This window comes from Ceratosolen solmsi, unplaced genomic scaffold (assembly GCF_000503995.2).
Source record: "Ceratosolen solmsi marchali unplaced genomic scaffold, CerSol_1.0 scaffold23, whole genome shotgun sequence".
Taxonomy (NCBI): Eukaryota; Metazoa; Arthropoda; class Insecta; order Hymenoptera; family Agaonidae; genus Ceratosolen; species Ceratosolen solmsi.
Window position 1 is genome coordinate 2,499,508 of NW_011948430.1, and position 22,110 is coordinate 2,521,617.

At 39.6% G+C, this 22,110-nt stretch overlaps 1 protein-coding gene across 1 annotated transcript; it reads left to right on the forward strand.

Moving 5' to 3' along the window:
• The first annotated feature begins 123 nt into the window (after window positions 1-123).
• Window positions 124-9,829, forward strand: aos (protein argos). The gene is made up of 4 exons (XM_011501820.1): window positions 124-596; window positions 7,959-8,179; window positions 8,332-8,503; window positions 8,925-9,829. The coding sequence occupies exons 1-4, from the start codon at window positions 321-323 to the stop codon at window positions 9,174-9,176; spliced, it is 921 nt and encodes a 306-aa protein (XP_011500122.1). The 5' UTR covers window positions 124-320; the 3' UTR covers window positions 9,177-9,829.
• The last annotated feature ends 12,281 nt before the right edge of the window (window positions 9,830-22,110 follow it).

The following is a 22,110-nucleotide window of genomic DNA, read 5'->3' on the forward strand; positions in this document are numbered from 1 at the left end:
GGAGGAGGAGGAGGAGGAAGAGGAGGAGGAGGAGGAGGTGGTGGTGGCGGTGGAGGAGGAGGAAACGAGGAGCTATAGCGGCAGCGGTAGCAGCAACAGCAACAGCAACAGCAACAGCAGCAACAGCAGCAACAGCAACAACAGCAGCAACAGCAGCACCACCAACAGCACTAATAGTAGCGGCATCAGTGGTAGCAAGAGCAACAGCAAGAGCAACAGCAAGAGCAGCAGCTGGACTTATAGCAGAAACAGAGGCAGCAGGCGTCGGAGCGAAGGAGAAGGAGGAGGAGGAAGGAAGACTGGGAGTACGGAGCCCAAGGATGAGGCTCGGTAGGAATATCGAAGCCCAGTTGTGGCTGCTCGCGGCGGCATTTGCCGTGACGAGGACAGCGCGTTCGCCGGCCGAGGGAATCCTCGGTATGGAGTTCGATGACGAGACGGGCGAGGAGCTGCTCAAGGCCCTCATGCCCTCTGATAACAGCATACTAACGGACTTGGAGAAGCTGGCCGAACTCCCGGACACGACGATCGTCCTCATCGGAGAGAAACACGCGCACGCCAGCCGCAAGGAGCCTCTCGTCGTCTACCAGACAGGCGTAAGTACACACAGCATCGAGCGGCCGCGATCTATCCGATCTACACGTACATCCGAGCGTACTTTTACTTTTACTCGGTGTCTAGCCTCGCACCCCTCTACCGCCCGCCGCTGATAAGACGCCATTTGCGCGGGGCTCTCTGGTCTTATATGACTCGGTGGGGATCCGCGCTTCGTCTAAACAATCACCTAATCGCGATAGTAGAACGAGCACGTGTTCCCTGCCGAGCTCAATCTTCATCCCCCCCCCCCTGCCCCGCCACCGCCAATCGCCACTGCCCTAAACAATCTCCGCCCACGCCCCGAGTTACCCCTCCCGGCCTCCCTTCGAGCGCATCTCCTGGCTGACAGCGAGCGGAAACGCGATGCCCCCGGGCTTCGTAGGGCGTCCGCGACTCGTAGCGAAAAAAGGCGCGAAAGGGCCGAGGATGAATGTCCATGGAAAAGACACATCCGGAATGTAATTACGTAACGGTGAGTTATGTTGCCGGTCGCATAACGGCCGGCTTTCCGTAGAATGGCTCCCGCCTGGAAACTTAATACGACGATTTTGGGTCTATCTGGTCGTGAGAGGATGAGCGAGGGAGGGGACGGCGGACTCGGGGAGATCTCGTTGTCATTGACTAAGAGGCCGCTGGCACGAAAGCCGAAAAGTCCTCGACACGGGGCTGCACTCCGGCGAAAAGGAGTGCGCCACGTGACTCCCCGCGCGCGCGCGCGCGCTCGCGCTATAAAGAAGGCGAAGGAGAAACGGTGGCAGTGAACTAAAATGGAATAATAGGGCTACCTACCGGAAGGCTCTCGCAGGAGGAAACCATCCGGAAGTTCTCACGAGTCTCTGGCTTCTCCCACGACCGCAGCGAACCCGACACCTGGCACTCGTGCACCGGGCGGCAGCTCGAGACACTGGCTGCAGATGAGCCTCTCGGGCCTGGGCGGCGACGGGGGGCGAGGACGGGGGTGGTATGAGAGTGAGTGACGAAGGGAGAGAGAGCGAGAGAGAGAGAGAGAGAGAGAGATATGGAGGGGGGGAGGAGTATAGGGATGTCGAATGAGGCGAGGGGGTGGGTAAAGGGAGATATTGCTTACGTCTAACGTTCCGGGATGTATGAGCTCAGGCCCACACTGGGTCTTTGCGGCGGCGTGCGCCGAGATTTCCTTTCGCGCCTCCCCACGACTTTCAGGGTGAACCATGTAGGTGTCAGGTGGAGGTGGGGCACGGGCTCCGGGAAAGGCTTTCTCTTTCATTCGCGTGTCGGGAAAATGCCCGTCACCGCGCCACGTCGACGAGCTATCGAAACCCCTCCGTAAATCATAATCACCCAGTGAGCACTGGAGGACATTGGCTCGGACGCCAGTCGAGAACTCGTTAATGCTGGCGTTGATGGGCGCCGGGAGATTTTTGTTTGGTTGCTGCTCGTCTCCGCTCGGGCGCGGCACGAGCTTACGCGCATCTTCCCAAGGATGCGCGACTTGCGCTCGCTTAACGAGCCGCGCTATCGATTACTTAATTAGCCTATTTATTTTACGTTCGAGCTCGAATATCAAATTTCATCGCCCAGTTCCCCGGGCGCTATAGAGGTGTTTTTTCATCTCCTGCATTTTACTCGTGGACGCGTCGATTGACGTGGAACACGAGTATACGACCTCGGGCACCACTTAAACATATCACTTTGTTTATGTAAGTCGTATTTCATAATACACGCGACCGACTATGTATTTAAGCTTTTTATTAAATAATCAAATGACTTGTGTATGGACGCGCGTGCGCACGCATGCAAAAAACTTGTAAGTGTGCATGCGTGCGCGAATGCACATATAATCGGATTTTCATTTCAAAACGTTATTTTTTTCTAGCCTTTAATTTCAATCGCTTTTATCGCGTCCGGTTATTGGCATTTTTGCAATCGACTCTCGACGTTACATAATTAACGCTGCATTTATTTATACTTTGAACTCTGTATCGTTGGAACGCTATTAAAAAGGCCATATCAATTTTTTGTTTTTCTACTTTGTTTCGTATTAATTTAATTGCAATGTGTTTAATAGCTCGTTAGAGATCACTGACGTAACGAGCAAAAGCATCATAATAATCGGATTTAGTAAATCGAACGGCAGATGTGAAAAATGCATGAAAAATGTTGAAAATCTACTTTACGACTTTACGCTACCTGCGGCTGGTGGTGCTATAACGGCAATTCATTTATTTATTTGCTTATTAATTTTATTTAAAATAAAATTGTTAGATCGAGTCGTCTCTCGATCTGCTCGATCCACATTTAATACTCGATCGACATTTAAACAATACAATTGGATGTGGCGAGAATTCGTTAAAATTATAATAAAAAAAAATCGCGTAGATGGGCAAACGTTTGCTGGTTGTGGATTAACGGCGGTCAATTGTCAACGGATGACAAGCGCCCGTCCAGCTTTCCCTTAAACGAGGCTCCGTCGTCATTAAATTATCGATCGCGTTTGCAATTACTTACCGCGCAATAAACAAAGTGCGCGAGCGCTCGGCGGCTCGGACGAGATGATCGCCTTCTCCCGTGGACCGAGTGGATCGAGCGTCTAAAGCTGCAAAAAAGACCCCTCGAATGTCCGTCCGGCGCGGTTCGGCAGCTTTTATCTGGCCGACGATAAGGAGCGGACCGAATGTGGTGGGGGAGGCACGTCGGTAAAAATGAAAAAGCTGCCGAAATAATAGGCTCGACGAGAGGAAGAAACCCCCTCCCCCGCTAACCCCTACTACTCCCGCCCCAATCAATCCCCACCTCCAAGACCCCCTCTGCCCCCGCGAGTATCCTTGGCCACCCCCGCCGGTTCATCGCCTCCCGCACCGCACGCCGCCATCGACTTAACGTTCTCACATGTAACGATGGGCCATTCGTTCGTCATTCATCGTCGTGCAAATGCGTGCTGCGCGTATACACACGGAGTACTCATTTTGCGCCCCACGTGTGTTTTCGCTCATTCATACGCACACGCGTCGCGCTGCTCATTCATTGACACGTCGGCGGAGGGGCATCGCGTGTAAAAGTCATTCACGTACGGAATGTAGGTCGGCGCGTGACGACGCACATAGCCAGTGCGTTCCCCGCGCCGCCCTCCCCGTCCCGTTCCACTCCGTTCCATAAACTCTGCCCAGCCCGCTCACCCCCCCCCCCCGGCCGGCAGCTCGCGCCGCGCCGCACGGACCCAGCCACACTTTTTCTCGCTGTGACGGGGGCAGAAGAAAAATCGCCGATGCGGCGACGGGGAAAAAACGGTTCCGTTGAACGGACACGGAGCGGCCGTCTCTCGGCGATCGGACGTACCTCTCCCCACCCCTACCGCTCTCGTTCGATCACTCGGCCCCGAAACACACAGGAAGACGGGAAATTGGCGATCGTCGGAGGGGAAGCGATTAGTCTCGCAAAAAACAATCACGTTCTCTCTTTGGCCGATGGTCGGGTGGCCGGGATGGCGAGGCGGTAGGAGGAGAGGGGGACGGGAGGGAGGGAGGTAGGGGGGGGGATACCGGCGCAAAAAGTCTAATGCTCGGTGGTAAAACGGCGGAAGAGCATTTCCTCGGACGGTTTCTTTAGCGGGAGATGCTACGGGGGCAGACTGTTGCGCGTGTCGCGCGTTTCACGGCCACTAAGGAATGCTCGTCGACGTTTTTCTCCCGCGTTCTCGGCGAAGGTATCGTATGCAGCGCGTCTGCGGCCGCGCACAGGACGTACGTGATTGCCTCGTTGATCGGCCGCTGAATGGGACGCGGGCGCAAAGACACTTTTCTCGTGCGTGCGTGTGTACACACGTCCCTGTTACGATTTAAAGGGCCAGACGAACCAACTGGCGGTCGACGTGACGAAGTGCGACGGTGCAGCGGGGCGGGGAGAGGGAGGACGCTCTCCTTAACTAGGCTTGAAAAAGAATCATTATCGGGGTCGACGTCGGGCATACATGTATCGTTAAGGTCGTTAAACGATTGGGATCATCATTGGCGTTCTGTCTTTTACATGCTCTCCCTCTCCCTCCCTCTCTCTCTCTCTCTCTCTCTCTCTCTCTCTCTCTGTCTATCTGCGCGCGCGCGCGCGCGTGTACGTGCAGCCGTCGCCCAGTGGTAGCTCTAAATACTGTGCGTAGGGAGCCGATCGATCTTCCAATTAATGTTTATGCTTCCCTGTCTAGCCCAGCGATTTTTATCATCTTCGGCCTTCGTCAGTACCGTAGCGTTTATTTTTATCGATTTGCCGTGGAAACGGAGCTGCGTCTTGTTCACGTACTAATATGAAAGCTCTTGTATATATCACGAGGCATCGGAGACGCTATCTTGCCACTTGGTCATGTAGTTTTCCTTTCGCTTAAAATCCACGCCTCCTTTCACGAGTATTTACCGTCGGGATTTCGATGGATGGCGTTAAAATGCGATTCATAGTCCCCGTTCATTTTTAAATGGCCTTTCACGATAAAGTATTCGCGGCTACCATGGAATTACGTTATTTTAGGCTTTTACACGGTTTTCCGGTTGGACGTAGCTGCGTATTTAATAGCTGTGAGATACAAGCAATTCGATATGGGTGTCGGAGGATTGGGGAGGAGAAAAGAAGGAGCGCGGCAGGTAAAGCGATGGATGATTTGGTTGGAAAGTAGGAGAATTAAGATATATTTAGCGATGCCAGAAGAATGAAACGGTATTCCAGTGTAGAGCATGCGGATGGCGGTTTCAGTAGGGAAGGATGGACGGAATGAAGGATGGATGGGGGAGGGAGGGACGTAGTGGGTTGGTGGTTGATGGGGTGCGCGAGGAGGGGGAGGAGCGGAGCGAAAAAGCAATGACCAGAGTAAAGCAGAAAAAGGAGGAGGAAGGAAGGGCGGGAGGGCGACTGAAATGTCCCTTTTTCCTGTGACGATGCACCGGGCACACTTCCGTACTACCGGGGACAGGTATAAAAAGTTGGATTTTCGAAGGATCAGCGAGCCGAGGCCAGAAGGATGTTATGATTTGCCGGGCCTATTGTGGGGACAGGGGGCACAGTGGGGACTTCCGGCTTATTCACCCCCGGGTCGGCGACTTCCGCCATTTCTTAAAGGAGCCTATTCAGCCATTATTTTTTACTACCGGCCAAGTACTAATTCGCCTTCTCTTTCTTGAGGCGCGCCAGGTCAAAGCGACAGCGAGGAAAGTGCGAGCGAGCGAATCAGCTGACGGAAAATCCCCCCCGGGAGCATTCGTTCCGTCTTGGAGTCTGCCGGGGCCGTTTCCTTTTCACCGGCTCCACCGGCTCTACCCCCGAGGCTAATTCAATGATAACCCCGGCCGGAAATAAATTTCCTTTCTCTTCCTGATTTCGGCCGCTCGCTCGTCCTTTGACAATTCATCCCGCAGTTTCCCACGTAACGCGACGATTCGACCGACCTTCCTCCACGCTACCGCTCCAGCCTCCTTTTCCAACCATTTTCTCGCGCCTTTATTACTTCTTCCTTTACTTTATTTCATCTCTGCCATCTCGCTCGCTCTTCCACCTCCTTTTCTCCCGCCTTTTTCCTCCCCTATCCCCCTCACCCCTGCCAGTACGCCCCGCCATTAAGCATTTCCTTCCCCGCTCGCTCTCGTTCCTCATCGGGCCGCTCCCATAATAACGGCTTAATGTTTTTCTAATAATTCCTTTTTTTATTTACCGGCCATACAAAAAAATAAAAAAAAAAAAAAATAAAAAAAAAAATAAAAAAAAAAACTCGACGCTCTCTTTTTAGATCGAGAAAAATAAATCGTGTCCCCACGACCATCTCCTCGATTACATTTGTTCAAGCGCTTCCGCTCCGACCTCGCGTTTTTATCGCAAACCAAGTACTATCGATCGCCACCGCTTATTCGTAAACACGAATATCGGCTGCAATATCGATTTTCCTTTTGCTCATCCCACGTAAAATAAGGTGGCCGGTAAAACGATGGGGGATGAAACGATGCCGAAGGCACTCGGTTGCGCGGGCCAACTCTCCGTTAATCGCCCAAACTCGGACAAAACAAAGCGCAGCGGAACAACTTGACCCGTAGCGGCGACGAGCTTGTGTCTTCTTCCCACGAGGCGGCCCTCGAGGCTTACCCGGGCCCTACCTCACGTGGCAGCCGTTCGTCGGCTTCATTATCGGGCCAATGGAGATGCCGAGCTCGATTCGCTCGTACGACTCGTTTTCGTGTGCGAGCCGTCGCTTTCACGCGTAAACGCTTACGTAAACGCTCGCCGGTCAGCAAAATTCATTGACACCTGACGCAAAATAACGACACCGTTGATATTTGACGTTTGGAAACTGAAGCCAAATGACTCGGAGCTTTAGTTACTACGTTCATTTTACGATGTGAGATAGGCAGAGACGCGCGTTTATATACATTGCCGCCGGTGCTCCGGGGCTTCGACATGCGAACGTGAAAATGAAGACGGAAGATGACGGGGATTTCACGAGTATTTTTTACGAGCAATGTTGACAGCTAACGGGCCTTTCTCTCTGCTCTCCTCCCCCACCGCTACCTCATTACCGCCCTCCCCACCCCCACGACCTCCCCCTATCGCCCAACGCACGCACGCGCACAGAGAGAGAGAGAGAGAGAGAGAGAGAGAGAGAGAGAGTCCCAGAGGCACTCTTTATCTTTGAATGTGTCGTTCGGTAGATGTACGTTGTCGGTAAGTAGGCGCTATCGCGCCCAACGGATGTTGATCATTTGGTTGTGAAAATTGATAGATATACGTTTAAAGCAATCATAAACGATCGTGGAGCATAAATTAGTTTCGAACGCGAGTCCCGAGCGCTCAGGTGAGTCGCTAGCACTCTCCACTCGGCTCTCGGAGGCATTTAAAGCAGTCCCGCTCCCGTCCTTACCAAACGACCAATTCAAACGACCGAAAGAGAAAAGTATTGCGTGGTTAGACCGGAAACACGCGAATTATTAGTTGTAAAACGAAGGAAGCACAAGAGCCGCTGTGACTATAAAGACTTGCGTAGCAAAGCGTAAAAAGCGTCTGCTGCATGTCATTCCGAATCATCGACCCTGTCTATCGACTTATTTATTATGCTCGCCGAATGAATCGAAGTGAACGGCACAAGCGATTTTACGACGATTTTGCAAACGAGCTTTCGGCTTACCGTCATCCGAACCAGCCGCCAACACAACTGTCCATTGTCATTTACGTTGTTGCGTAAAGGCAAGCACTTTTCTAAAATTGCCAGACATAATAGGCTGAAAAAAAAAAAAAAAAAAATAAATAAATAAATAAATAAATAAAAAGGAAAAATCTTCATTGTGTGACGAGAAAGCGAGGCGCGCGGTCCAGATATCCCGAGCTACGCTAACCAAACGCTCGGCCCTCTCCTGTTCCAGAATAGCGAGGAGGATTTACCGGAGTGCCGGGAGAAGAGCGAGGTCTGCAGCAAGGTCGATCTCTACGGTGATCCCTGGGTTGAGCGGCAGTGCCGCTGTCCCTCCGCTCGGGCCTGCTCGCGCAGCCTCCACGCCGACGACGGCCACACGATCGTCGACAAGACTCGCCAGTACAAGCTCTGCGAGCCGGTCAAGCGCCTCCCGATCTGCCGTTACTTCAAGTGAGTAGTCGTAACTACCTCGAGAGGTGCCGTGCTTCGTTATCGCTCGCCCTTACCCAATCCCCAAAATATCACCGAGATTTTACCCACCACCCCGATCGATTCATCTAATAGCGCGCACGTTATCTAACGACGCGTCCCTTCGCTTACAGAGACGTCACGTGGACAATAGCGCCTGGCGCCGGACCCAACAACTCCACCGTCCAGAAGATGCACTGCAGGTGCCGGCCCGGGAGCGTCGCCTATCTCGTCAAGAGGCAGTACTACGTGCTGCCCGATGGGAATCCGGCCTTCGTCTACTCCTTCGCCTGCTCTCCGCAAAGCGTGAGTCTTACTTTTTTCTAATTTTCTTTGTTATTTTGCACTTCTTCGCCATCCTCCCACACCCGACTTTCCACGGCCGAGGGCATCGAATAATTGGCAGATCGCTCGCACAGCCCCGATTACTTCGCACGCCCGCGGCTATTGAAGTACCTCTTGGCAACGTAACTGGATACATTAGAGAGGCCGCGATCGAGGCGGTGCGCTCGATCCAACAATGTTGTTCGCCGTGACGAGCGCAATTCGAAACGCGAATGGAGAAATCAATGGATCCGCGGCCTCTCCCCCCCCCCACACACACCTCCCCCCCATCCCATCCCATCCCATCCCATTCCATCTCAATCATCCAACCCCCACGACAACCGCTAACCTCCCGTCATTTGAAAATCCCTACTCGCCGACTGATAATCCGGCTTACTTGCAGAGGATGAGGTGCCAGCCTAAGGAGCCCTGCCGGCTATTCACCGTTCACAAGCGGCCCTCCTCCCAGCTCGAGGAGGTGAACGCCTCGCCGCTCTGCCAGTGCTCCAAGGGCCACCGTTGCCCGAGGCGGCACACCGAGCCCGGCTCCCTGCCATCGAGCTACTACGGCGACGGCCTCGGGGTCAAGGTCTACAGCGGCCACTGCGTGCCCGCGCGCCACAGCAACGAGCCCGTCTACACCCTCGTCAAGTGAGGGCCGGCCCTCCCAGCGCCGAGCCACTCTTCGTGTCTTCCACGCTCCCCCGTGACCAGATCACCCCGAGGGGACGCTGGACGGGGGAGGATCGTCCTCGCCTCGCCCGAGCCGCCACGGCCGAGCGCCACCGTTGCCATTTTTTTTCCAGCGAGTGCCGTGGCCAAACGAGGGGGCGGGCCTATCTCTTTAACTTTTACGAGCGCCTCAGCGACGAAGAAACATTTTGTTAGCGCGAAGGAGAGGAGGAGCCCCACCCCGAGTGAGATAAGGGATACTCGCTCGTTACTACTCCCGATGTCGATGTCGATGTCGAAGTCGACGCGACACTCGCACGTGGACAAGCTTTAAAGCGACGGAATGAGAGAGAGAGAGAGAGAGAGAGAGAGAGAGAGAGAGAGAGAGCGAGTGAGAGTGTACGAAAGAATACACGTGCGTGTATGACAACAAAAGAGCCTCCACACACGCACTTGCTGACAATATTGTTATACGCGATACCGTTTATAAAAATACCTGTTCAAAGGTAAAATTATCGTTGAATTTGTAAAGATACTTGTATAGTTAATTATATTCTAAGCTATAACGATGAATTTTTCAAATTTTATCGACGCACCTGGCGACCGGGACCCTTCCATCGCCACTTACACTCGTTATTACTATTGATTTTACATGTTATTATTATTATTATTATTATTATTATTATTATTATTATTATCATTATCATTATTATTATTATTACTATTATGTCACATCACATTATATTATCATTTACAATCATCTGCATCCTCATTCTCATTATCGTTTGTCATTGCGATAAATCATGTCGTCGCTGTTACAATTATTCTCCAGTTAAAATTTGTTAAGTAAAGTGGCTAGAAAATTTTTACTAAAATGACGAATTCAATAAACCTATTACTACTCCTACCACTATTTCTTCTGCTGTTTATGCTACAACAACAACAATGACAACAACATGTACTACCACCGCTAATACTATTTGTACTATTGTACTACTATTACTAACTACTACTACTGTTACTACCACTATTATCATTATTATTAATATTTTTATTATCATCATCATCATCATCATCATCATCATTATCATCATCATCATCTTCGTCGTCGTCGTCGTCGTCGTCGTCGTCGTCGTCGTCGTCATTATCATTATTATTATATCGCAGCATCAATGTCATCATTACCATTTAATATCAACTTTTAATGCTACAGCAGAAACGTATTAATTGATTAGCGTTAATTCTCATGCCATGAACTCACGATTGTACATATTAAATGAAATCGATATAAGATACTGCGCTAAGATGATTATTAATTGTAACTTTATAAGCGAGTCCGGCGAAATGAAATAGAGGTCGATTTGATATCGATATTACTCGTGTTTAAATAATTGCATTTTAATAAAATATATCACGATGCTGTTAAAATTAGTTTTTCTATTATATTCCATTACAATTAAGTTTAATATTACAAATAATTCTTAAATGTGTCCAAAACAAACAAAAAAATGTTTAGAATTCATATTTTAACAAAAATAAAATTAATTGTTGTAATATGTAATAAATATCATTGTTCGTTTAATTGATATATTTAATGTTATATTTTAATTAATTAATTAGTTTATTAAAAAAAAAATTTAATTAATAAATTAGAACAAAGGCGATCAATCTATTATGTATAGTCTAATTATCATAATTGACAACTGACTTTGTGGCTATAGATAAGGAAGATTTCTACCCGACAGTTAATACTAAGACCGTTAGATGTCGCAATAATATACGAATGGCAGTCCATGTTTTTTTATTGGCGAAAAAAAAAAAATTTTTATTTAATGTTTAGGTAAAAAATTTACATATTACGATTCACATTTATAAAACAAATTTTATAAATAATATGAACATTATTATTATCTTTGCCAATAAAATTCATATATTACAAATTTTAGTCTTGTTATAAATTTTTTAACTCAATCCATATAAAAAAAAATAATTTATTTAAATTATCATTTAAGGATAAAATATATGGTAGCCTGTATTTTAGGATTATCTACCTATAAGCTTTCATAAAATATGTATAATTTAAATAAAAAATTATTTACAAATAGTCTTATCTATATATAATAAATATATATGAAATCATTCGAAATTTCAATGCAAAATTTATATATTACTAGGTACTTTTCATAATATGGGATAAAAAGTTAATATACAATTCGTCTCATTATTTCTTTTATAATTCATTTTTCAAAGTCTCATTTTAGCACGAAAATCAATATAATATATGAAATATCTGCACATTTAGTTAATTATAAACAAGTATTACGTGAATATTTATTTAACATTTATTTATATCGAGAAACCAATAAAGAAACAAAAATATTATTATCTTTTATAGTAAATTTTGAATGGTCTAAAAATTGAAAAACTATAAAAATTAGATTTTCATAAACGAAGTGCAATTAAGTTAATTAATTACATCGGAACCATACCGATAATTACGTATAATGTTAATTTAATTAATCGAGGAAAGTTTTTAAGAGGAATTCTTATTTAATTTTAAACAGTTAAAAACATTCAAAATTTTTGTTTATGCAATTCATTTGTCAGAAACATCAATATGTTTCATTTTTATATAGGAATTCAAAATCTCAGCGTAGTTGTCGTATATTTGTCAATTTACTTATAACTATTATATGATAAATTTTTATACTCGTTGTGACGTCTTTTTCCAACTGCCACTATAATATTAACAATTTCATCTTTACATTAATTTGTAATTTATGATTGATCCTCTCATAGCTCCAATTTTCAATTTTACAGTTCAGTTGTAATATTGCGGTTATTTGAGCTACATTGTATGCCTTCTTGTAGTAGATGAATAAAATTAACAACTATTATTGAACGGTATATTAACTTAATAGTTATTTCAAGCTTCTTGGAATATTTAAGAACAAACAAATCGAGTTTTTCTGCAAAATAACTATAGTAATTTAAATGACAATAAAAAACTTCAATATAACGAAATGTAAGTACAAGTTTCTATAGAGGACATACGTGTCATGTAAAAATTATGTTCAATACAACGAATATTTAATCGATATTTCTAAAAATTTTTTTATGAAAAATCTACATATTTCTATAAAATTTTCTCCGCGACATTTTTACAGCTGACATACTGAAATATTAAGTTGTAATTGAAAACTATAATTGCAAATTATTTAAACGAGGCTCAATTTGCAATTTACATAAGCTTAAGTATCATTTATATTGCGCTAATTTATTATTTGATTGATAATTACTTGTGAGTACGTGTAACAACTATCCGTATTATATTATCCATTATATTTGGAATGAAAGTGAAATAATCTCGGTGATATAAAAATATTTTATGTTTATAAATAATTGTTATTTAATACATCAGTTAGTACTATTATAATCAATCACTGAACATTCATATCGACACTTAACTTATCCATACATTGGTCAAACTAATAAGTATCGCATAATTTATTAAATTGTTTGTGAAAGGCAATTTACAGATTAATAAATTACAATGTAAATTCTACATAAAAATTGAATAATATTTAAAATGACCAATTTAAGAGATTTTGGATGATAAGGTAATGCGTATTTATTTACAATATTGCCTTTACCAATGTTAAATGAAATGTGGAAATGAATGAAAATATGGAACTAAAATTATATAGAATATTTGTAATAAAATTACTTTGAAAGTAATTTGTTATATTTTCTGAAAACTCAAAGTATTCATTTGATTTTTTTCCAGCCATTATAAATTATAATTATATAATATTTGAACATAGAATAAATAATGATAATTAATTATTATATGATTTATATAACCGATACACGCTGTAATATTACAATTTCTAATATCTGATTCAATGGATTCGACAAAAATGCATATTATTCATGGTATTATTGTTCTTGAAAATTTGAAAAATTTTTAAAAACTGAAAAATATATTTCATTTAAAATAGCTTCGTTTATAAGATATTTTATATTAAATGCAAGAACGTTTAGTATTATAGCTAACATTTATGAGTAAAGCAATCTATTTTTTAATGATTCATTATAATCATTTGAGTTTATATTTTGAATAGACGTGGAAATAATAATTTAAAATAAAACAATGCACCCGATCTATATTGTATATTGTATTCAATTTTTAATAGATAAATTCGTCAGTATATAAATTTGGATTAAAGGTTAACATTAATCGTCGGATGACAATGAATAAATAAAATTCTACCAAATGTATCATATATTCTAATATATCGCCCAATTATAATAATACATTCTAACATTTAAAAATTAAATTTTTATTAATATTAAATTTTACTTACTTTCTTCGATGTATAACAATAGAACGAAAGATTGATTTATATTTGATGCAAAAATTCCTTATCGTTATTTTATCAAAATGAGCACTAAAATGAAATTATTTATACGACGTATTATATATTAATTAATTATTTCTAATTAATCATTAATAATAGGTAAATAATGTGACGATTTAATAATGTATTTAGTAGACATATATGTTATTATTATAATGGTTAAATTTTTCTTGCTAATTAATTATAATTGTATTCTAAATGCTTTTAAATTAATCAGATTCAGACGTTCGAATTGATTATTGTATTTTGTTTTATATAACTAATGACAAGAGTATTATGTCTATACAAAATATTGATGAATAAAGGAATCAGAAAAATTCCAATTATAAATAGAACGAATACAAATATTTGGATTCTGCGTTACTAGTCATGGAATTCTATTGTATTTCAAAAATGTTTAAGTAATTTAATCGTAAATTCAACTAAGCCAATAAAAATCACTATAATTGTTGCTCAAGTATTAATTTTCTTCTGAAATAAGAACAATTAATAACAAAAATGTTGATACCGTAATTTTTAAATATTATATTTTTAAATCTAACAAAAATAGTTTTTCAAATAAATTAATTAATGACTTGCTTTTCCAACGATATATATTATTATTCATTGGTATATTAAAATAATTAAAAAAAAAAAAAAAAAAAAAAAAAAAAAATTGAAGTTTATTATATATAACGCGCAAATATTGTCATAAACAATCGACGTTTTTGTTTAATCAGTAATTTTTTATTCTAATTTTAGTAGACTTTTATTTTATTTTATGTAATGGAAAGTAGAACAATAATTCATAAAATTTAATATGCATTATTGATTTTTATTTGATGGAATTTATGTATTTATTAAATTGAAATATTTTTTAATTAGGGAAATTCTTTTATTATGTTTGGAGAAATTGTTACTTCATTCTCTCTCAATATATCGAATTGGTTATTGGCACGTATATAGAAATTTAAATATAATTAGTCAACTATTTATTAATAAATGTTATTAAAAAGAATAATTTTTATTAATATCGCGTTTAAAATTTCGTATTGTTTATTTATGTTTGAGCAGTCTCATATGAGAAGAAAATTATAGTTTTTCTCATAACTTTTTATGTAATCTTAATTCGTTTATAGTTATAATATTTGTTATGAATTTCTTTGATGTATGAGTAACATTTAGCACACATTTTAAACATATTTTAAATTTTCACAAAATATTTAGTCCTTGATACAATTTTTGCTGAAAAAATATTTAAATTTATTTTATAATAATTTTTTCATAATTTTCTTAATTATTAATAATTTACCGAGCCTTTTAAAATTTAGGAATATATTTTTGTATTCATGAAATAATATAGAATAATTATATTAATTCAATATTATGTCAAAATAAAAATGAAGGAATTTTCTTTTTAATATTGGACGTAATGTATTATTTCATATTAATATGTTGAGTTTATATAAATTGTTCTTTATTAAAATATTTCCTAGTTTCAGAAGTGAATTAATAATACGTGCAGTAGAAAAAGAAGAGTTATTAATTTAAAATTTTTTTTTTTCGCCAATGTATTTAACAAATCGATTGATTATATATACAATTTTTCCTTTTTTGCCACTATTTCTAAAAAGTGTTAATCTTTATTGAATTAAAAATTTAAATCAATGTTCTGTCATTCAACTTCAAATAAATAATAATTATAATTATTAGTGTAGATAGAAAGTTCAATAAGATTGTTGGATGCTGCGGGATTGTTTTAAAATATGTCCTCACAGGTCAATTATTTCCTTTATTTTTGAAAGTATAATTCATATTTTTTTTTAATAAACAAATAAAAAAATTATCAATATCAAAATTTTATATACTATATTTGTTTTACGAAAATTGCATAATAAACTTTTGTAATCACTATGTGTAAAGTTATTAATCATGATTGTCCGATTATTTAAAACTTTTAGCTAAGCAGTAAAATTTATCGTCAAATTAAACATTTGTTGCATATTAATAATATGCGCTAATAAATCTATTCCAGTAAAATTAACGATGTTATGCTCACAAAAAATAGCGTGTTATTATTATTATTATTTTTTTTTCATTATCACTGAGAAAATCGAAGGAGTTGAAAGTGAATATTACTATTTTGAAATTATTCATTATAGATGCAAAAATATTGCGTTTTATATTATTATGATAGATGAGATAAAAATTAGGTTATCGTTATATTATATTTTAAAATATTTTCCGTACAATGTAAAGCAATATAAATACGAACAAAACCAATCGAGACTCAATTGTGCACGTGACTTTTATAAAAGTAATTTTTTCATTAAAAATGAGATTAGCAACTTATTAAAAGTACAAGAAAGAATTATACCGAAATAGTACACCTACATCATTTTTTTTTTTATCTTTCTTACTTTGAAGAATTTTATGGTTTTATAAATATGTCAAAAAATATTCTCTTTCAATTTATTTTACTTCTGTTTGATAATATTAAAAATAATATGTGCGATTGATCAGTGGAACTCGTATAAGGAAACGAAATGTATTAATAATATTTAACTCTGACTAGTAATAATTTCAGTAAATCAAATAATGTATGGATCATATATGAGAAAAATCATAGCAGAGGACGAATAAAATTCATTTAACTGTAGATAAATTTTGCAAAAATATTTTATAATTCAATTTTTTTTGAGATAATGAATATTTTTGTCCGATTTATATTTAAATTAATATTTATAAAATGAAACATCTTATAGTTAGGTTTAAATTTTTGTTAAATTATAATTAGTCTAGTGCGTGATATAAATTAATATATTCATAAGGAAATATATTTGCGAATGTGAGTGCCAATAAAATAAAACAAATCTTAAAAATAATTTTAATGATATATTTACTACATAAATTCTCTGTGAACAAATTTATACAAAATGTTAATATTTTTTTTATAATTAATTTATATTATGTCGAATTTATGTATAATTAATTTATATTAATTATAAATAATATTAATATTTATAATTAATATTTTTTAATCAATGAACAAATGTCATATTTTATCAGTCGAATATTTGATAAATTGCAAAAAATTTAATTAATAATTGTGTAAGGATAAAATTATTCATTTTAGTCGCACGAGAATGCTGATCATTTAAAAAAATTTAAAAATTTTCCAGAAATATATTTTCTATATTTCTGCAGCAGCTTGAAAAAAAAAGAAAAAAAAAAAGAAAGAAAAAAAGAAGAAAAAAAACTCGCACTGTATATTTGGAACATTCAATATCTATGAGAATTGGCTATTTATTTTTAAAATAACATATTTTTCTATGTGTGTTCTAAGCGTGTTTTTTTCTATAATATAGTGTATTTTAGTACACTTGCATGCTCTGCCAGATTCAATATTTTTCAAATATGTACTTTCAAAATCTTTTATATCAAAAGCGTTCGTTTATAGAATTTTCAAAATGGATAGTATCAAAGCTTAAATGAAATATTCATTTACTAATGCCAGCATCAGTAATTGTTTGTAACGAAGAAAATTTTTTCTTTCGCTTACGAATGCACTATCATGTACAATTTTTGTATTTTGATATGGGCGTTTAAAAATTTTAATCATTCATTAAGATTTTCACGATTGACACGATAAAGAAAAAATGGCGAATGACATCGATGGTCCCTTCGATATACCATCAGCTACTTTACTTTAATAATTGTAACATATAGCTGACGTACAAACGTTAAACACCCCTTGGCTAAAAATTTATTCATACGTTACTGATTTATGATGCTAAAATTATATAATTTATATAATTATATAATATATAATTATATAATTTATATTAGTTTCAGCTACTGGGCGCATCCAAGGAACAAAAAGTAAAATTTAATTTTTGAGGTCTAATGTTTGTATATTATCTGCATGAGATGACCTCGACTATAATTCCCAATATTATAAATTGGTGTAAGGGAAGGAAATAGACAAGATTGAGTTCTGCAAGATGATAAACGTGTCAACGAGTAGTAAGCAAAAATAAAATTTGAATGACGATAAAATAAATTCATACAATTCTTTCATTAATCTCTCTCTCTCTCTCTCTCTCTCTCTCTCTCTCTTTGTTCTTTCTAGGATAAAGAGCGATGGTACTTTTAATATTTTTAACGAGGTATAAATGAGACGACACATACGCACCGATGCGATCGAGGAACGAAACTCTTCTCACTCGTTCCATGCAATTGCCGAGGCCAAGGGGAATTAGAATGTCGTTCGATAAAAATCGTTTATCGCGATCAGCGAGTAACAAAGAGCACATAATGGTACAAATATCAAACTTCGTTACATCATTGCATACAGGATGGATCGATCGGCCTGATCGAGGGAAAGGCGATGAGCCAATTTCCAGGGCGAATGTCAAGGTTCGTTCTATTTGCGATATTAATATGTCGGGCTTTCGTCCTTCGACCTCTAGCACGTTCCTCTTCGCTCCTATTTCCCGCATTTTCTTCCCATTTGGTCGCTTTATAAGCTCGAGCCGCTACCCCGTGACTTTTATGCGGATGACGCTAATTTACAGCTCCACGATTATTCAATTCCGTACGTGAAGGCGCTTTTTCTTACTCATCAAAGGCCACTTTTTCATCATTTACCTCTTTTTCTTTCTCTCTCCTTCGTCCTTCTCCTCCTCCTCTTCCTCCACCACCGCCACCTCTTTTTCATCTCCTCCTCCTCCTCCTCCTCCTCCTCCTCCTCCTCCTCCTCCTCCTCCTCCTCCTCCTCCTCCTCCTCCTCCTCCTCCTCCTCCTCCTGGAATTAATTATTTTCTAAAAATGATTTATACTGCCAGTTACTTTGCTAAAGCTTTGAGCCACCTTCCCTTCCTTCCCCTTCAGTATTCTATTTTTGCATTTTGCACGTGCTCGAGTCGGGAAGCTAATTCACTCAGACATCTTGTAATTTAAACACACCCTTATCGATAATATTGTCGATTGTAATAAAGGACGACATTAAATCGGCTATGCGAATAAAATTCTCTCACAGCGCCTCGCACAACATCGGTTGTCCATTACGTCGCTACGAATAATTACACAATTGACTACGTTAAACGAGAAAATCGCACTCTAATATTAACATCGGTGCTTTCTCTCTCCCTTATTATTATGTTTTATATAGCGCGCCCGAGCCACGATGCAGCGAACGAATGAACAAAGCTTGTGCTATTATAAAAATCATAAATACCTTCGGTTTCGATATTTTATTAAATAATTCTTAATATCGGTGTTCGAATGCGGTAACATTATGCACACCACATACGCTTCGAACGTGTATTGAAAACTCATTAGTGTCGGTAATTCAGCGGCATTTTTCCTCCGCGATTAAGGACGACGCTGTAAATGAAATTCAATGCCACGACTTTAATTTAATTCCGCGAAGAGGAGAAGGAGGTGTGTGTGTGTGTGTGAGAGAGAGAGAGAGAGAGAGACGGAAGAGGAGATGGTGTACGCGGCACACGGAGAAAGCATACGAGCGTAGTATGTAGAAAAATGAGTTATGATGTATTACCGAGGCTGCGCGGGAGATCTAAAAGCTCTGCGAATCCTGTAGTGATGAAGAACGGTCCGCGCTCACAAGCGAGAACAACTACGCGAATTGAGAGTAGATAGATTGGGTTCAATGGCCACCATCTCATCCCTTGCCGTCGTACACCCCCCCCCTCCCGCCCGTCAGCGAAACTATTGGACGTCACGCACGCGGCAAGGGCGCACTGGGCGAAAAGTCACGCGATATCCTCGGCGACAATTATCCCTCGATTCGCGGCTTCGTTGTACTCTGCAGTCGGGGCCGCACTTAACTCTCTCCTGCTCTGCCATCGTCGTCGTCGCCATCTATGGAGTGTCGGACGCGGGTCTAAGGCCGTTGATACCTTATCCCGACCGCGGCAAAGTGATAATTTTTCCCCTAACTGCAGAGCTCGTCATTTTCCTTTATAATGAAGCGCTTGGCTATATAATCTCGGCAATGAGCCTCTCTCTTTGCTCTCTATTCTCTGCTTTCTGCTCTCTGCTCTCTGCTCTCTGCTCTCTCTCTCTCTCTCTCTCTATCTTACTCTCTCACTCATTCGCTCTTAGTCACCATTTTTCGTTCGAACATAGTCTGCCACTGCTATCGTGGCGCCTACGTTAATAGTTGGCTCTATATTGGCGCGAGCCAAGTTGCTCCGAGAGCCGGGGATTGTCGCTCGATCTATCGCGCTAAATAATCATTATACCCCAACCTCTATCAAACTATTATCATCATTATCATTATAATAACAATAGGAAGAACCAACAGCAATAACAACAGTAACAGCGACCAACCACGACAACGACAACGACAGCTATACTAAATAATAATAAATAATAATAATAATAATATTAAAGAATAATAAATAATAATAATAATAACAAATAATAATAAATAATAATGACAACGGTATTATTATTATTATCAATATTATTATCATTGTTCTTATTGCTGTTCTTTCTCTTCATTCTTCTTCTTCTTCTTCTTCTTCTTTTTCGTCTTCTTCTTCTTATTATTATTATCGCGGTAATGATTATAATTACAACCATTATTATCGTCACCGTCTTTGTCTCCGTCGGCCCTGTCGCGATACTCCTGTCATTATCATTATCATTCTCATTATCATCATTATCATTGTGATCATTATCATTGTCATCATTATCATTATCATTATTATCATTATTATTATTATTATCATTATTATCATTATTATTATTATTATCATTATTATCATTATTATTATTATTATCATTATTATCATTATTATTATTATTATCATTATTATCATTATTATTATTAATAATAATATTATTATCATTATTATTATTGTAATTGTTGTTGTTATCGGGGAGATATTGCAGCGTCATTGAGCGATGGGACCGAGCGCAAGACTACCACCACCGGCGACTAAAATAATAACTTGTCACAGGGAAATAATCGGGCGACGGGCTCGATTAATCTTCTCCCTTCGCGGGTTTATCTTGGCGATTCTTACCGGGTGAATACTTCCGTAAGATCGATTTCGATTTCGATTAGTAAGCAACCTCTCGACAATCACGAGTCGTAGCGCGTCACTGCGAATCTTTTGCTCGGTCTTCTTCTTTTTTTTTTTTCTTCTTTTATTCGGCCACTGCCGCGCCGCGTACTGGTTACGCGTCCCTCGAGAGCCGTCGGTGATAAGCTGCCTTTCCTTTTTCTTTTGTTTTTCTTCCTTTCTTTCTTTCTCTCTTTCATTCTTTCTATCTTTCTATTTTCTCTTTCGTTTTTAGCTTTAGCCGAGCGTAGCGTCATTCACCGCTTAGTCTCCAGTCACCCACCGCGAATTCAATTGCGACGTGCAAACTCAGCAGTCTCATTAATGAATGTTCCTTGCAATTAATTAACATTTCTCTCTATCGGCAGTTTATAACAGTTTATTACACTTGAAGCCAAGGGCTTGGCTGACACTGAGGACTCTGTTAATAAAATATTGAGATCAACAGAGTCGGCCGGTCGTTTATTGACGTAGCGAAACGTTGATGGCCGAGAGTTAAGAGCCAATGTTTGCTCTTCGTTTATGAATTAAATATTATTATTTGCGCGAGCGGAGGGAAGTCTGCTTGAAAAAAAAAAGATTTCCCTTAAGATCTCGGACGCTTTAATGCACTTTTTATCTGTTTCAGATACAATTGACGTGCATGGGAATAAGATTTCCTATCTATTAAATTATTATAAATAAACAAAATTGAGGACAATGAGTTTTATTAGCCTTTCAATTAAAAGTTTTCTTCCTCTAATTAGTATCTTACATTAGCAGCACCAAAGATATATCGAATATAAGATACGAAGCCTTATCCTTATCTGTGACAAACTAAGGATTAATCTCACCGTTCCCGATACACTTTTAACCATAAGAACCATCCATCGGATCTCATGCAATAGTTATTTCGCGGCTGAAACGACCTTTCCGAGACTACGGAGTTTAATAAAATATTCCTTACGTTACAACTTTAAACCCCTTTATCTTTTGAAGTTGAAGGAATTTAATACGAACGCTATTTTGATATTAATTTCCCGCGGGCGCCGGAGAAAGATATTTCGCGACGTAGAGTTTTTCACAAACACAATAGGAAACGTGCAATTTGATAACGACTTTGCGGAATTTTTAATCCACCAAATACAGATTGCATCTTACATCCTTATGGCAGGAGAATTTTAATGATACATAGGGCAAGTTAAAGATAGAGGAAAAGTAAAGGTAATAATAACATATGATTGAAATGCTCTAGGTAAGTACCATGATGCTATGCTATAAATATTTATTGGAGCAACGATTGCGATAATAAAAATAATGAATACAGGGGCGACGGCGCGAACAATAATGCCCATAATGCGTTTAATGATGAATGGACGCTGATATGGCGTGTCGATTCATTGTTTGGCGATTCCCGCGTATATCCCCCCCCCCCCCCCCC

What these genes read in the sequence shown, in the direction of transcription:
- aos (XM_011501820.1), top strand. Translation starts at nt 321, where the DNA reads ATGAGGCTCGGTAGGAATATCGAAGCCCAGTTGTGGCTGCTCGCGGCG. An exon ending in TCGTCGTCTACCAGACAGGC is followed by an intron (nt 597 to 7,958) that starts GTAAGTACACAC and finishes CTCCTGTTCCAG; the next exon opens with AATAGCGAGGAGGATTTACC. An exon ending in CCGATCTGCCGTTACTTCAA is followed by an intron (nt 8,180 to 8,331) that starts GTGAGTAGTCGT and finishes CTTCGCTTACAG; the next exon opens with AGACGTCACGTGGACAATAG.